The sequence below is a fragment of the Seriola lalandi genome, unplaced genomic scaffold (genome assembly GCF_002814215.2).
Source record: "Seriola lalandi dorsalis isolate HSWRI2012SDOR001 ecotype SW California unplaced genomic scaffold, Sedor1 jcf7180002054944, whole genome shotgun sequence".
Classification (NCBI taxonomy): domain Eukaryota; kingdom Metazoa; phylum Chordata; class Actinopteri; order Carangiformes; family Carangidae; genus Seriola; species Seriola lalandi.
In genome coordinates, this window is record NW_019525495.1 from 1 (window position 1) to 1,631 (window position 1,631).

General features: G+C 45.6%; 1 protein-coding gene across 1 annotated transcript; it reads right to left on the reverse strand.

The window, feature by feature from the left end:
* Positions 1–6: 6 nt before the first annotated feature.
* On the reverse strand, positions 7–1,625 carry LOC111644862 (tripartite motif-containing protein 16-like). Its single transcript, XM_087170291.1, has one exon. The coding sequence runs from the start codon at positions 1,563–1,565 to the stop codon at positions 84–86; it is 1,482 nt and encodes a 493-aa protein (XP_087026417.1). The 5' UTR covers positions 1,566–1,625; the 3' UTR covers positions 7–83.
* Between the last annotated feature and the right edge of the window lie 6 nt (positions 1,626–1,631).

The window sequence follows — 1,631 nt, forward strand, 5'->3', positions numbered from 1 at the left end:
ACAGCAATGAGCTTTTAGCAACAATGATGGAGTCAAAATGAATTGGTGAATTAAAATACAGACAGATTTTAACCAAATGCACCTTAAATGACCTTTGTCTGTTTGGGGTTACAGATCTCAGCTGTGTCACCACAATAATTAAACCAAAGTCCAGCATAGAGAGGCTGAGTGAATGTGGTCTGGACTCTGTGGAGGAGAGTCCTGGTTTCAGAGACGCTGTAGAAGGACAAAACACCTGCACTGTGATCCAGGTACACTCCTACTCTGGAGGACTGAGGACCTGAGACTGGAGTGCTGATATTGTTGTACAAAAATGTATAACTGTCTTCGTAACAACTTAACACCCAAGATTTATCATTGCGTCCAAATCTACATTCATCCGAGCTCCCTGCTCTGCTGATATTCTTGTATGAGACTGCTACAAAAACTCCTCCTCTCCACTCCACCTCCCAGTAACAACATCCAGTCAGACTCTCTCTACTCAGGACCTGAGACCATGAAGTGAATCTGTCTGGGTGACTAGAATAAGACTGTTGTTGACTCACTAATGTTGCTTTTCTGTTTCTCTCAGATAATAACAGATATGTGCGTGCTGTGTTTGGATCCAGTGTGATTTCCTGTGAATAATTTGAGAATTCATATCTGGTTGTGGGCTCTGGTTGTGACAATAAAAGCCCCGCTTCAGTCACTGTCAGTGAGATGTTTGTCCATGTGTCTCTCAGAATGTCCTGTAGTTTATCTCTGAGCTCTGACACAGCTGCTGTCACACCCTCAAAGTACCTAAAAGGACGGATATTGATGCTGGTTGAGTCTGTAGATTCACTGAGTGACTGTGAGGGGTAGTTGTGTAGAAACTGGGTGTGATCCTCTGTGTGTGAGAGCTGCTTCAGCTCAGCGTCTTTCCTCTTCAGCTCAGTGATCTCCTGCTCCAGCTTCTCCTGAAGCTCTTTGATGCGACTCAGTTGAGTGTTCTGCTGGGATCTGATCTGCTGCTTCACATCAGAGCTTCTTTTCTCCATGAGACGGATCAGCTCAGTGAAGATCTTCTCACTGTCCTCCACTGCTTCATCAGCAGAGCCATTGATAGCTTTCACCTCCAGTTGAAGCACCTTCACATTGTTCTCTCTGACTTTGATTCTGTGCAGTACTTTGCATCGACTCAGCTGGAGCTCTCTCTGCCTCTCAGTCCTTTCTGCTGCAGCTGAGACTGTGTCGTGGCCTTTATGTTCCTCCACACAGCAGAGATAACAGATACACTGCTGATCAGTGCGACAGAACATCTTCATCACCTCATCATGACGAGAGCAGATGTTTTCCTGGAGCTTCTTGGAGGGCTCCACCAGCTTGTGTTTCTTTAATTGGGTTATATCATAATGAGGTTGGAGATGTTTCTCACAGTAGGAGACCAAACAAATCAGACAAGACTTGAAGGCTTTCAGTTTTCTCCCAGTGCAGAAATCACAGGCCACATCTTCAGGTCCAGCATAGCAGTGATCAGCAGGAGCAGCTTGGAGTCCAGTCTTCTTCAGCTTCTCCACTAAATCTGCTAACATGGTGTTTTTCATCAGGACAGGTCTCAGTGTGAAGGTCTGCCTACACTGAGGGCAGCTGTGGATTTTCTTCTGATCCTC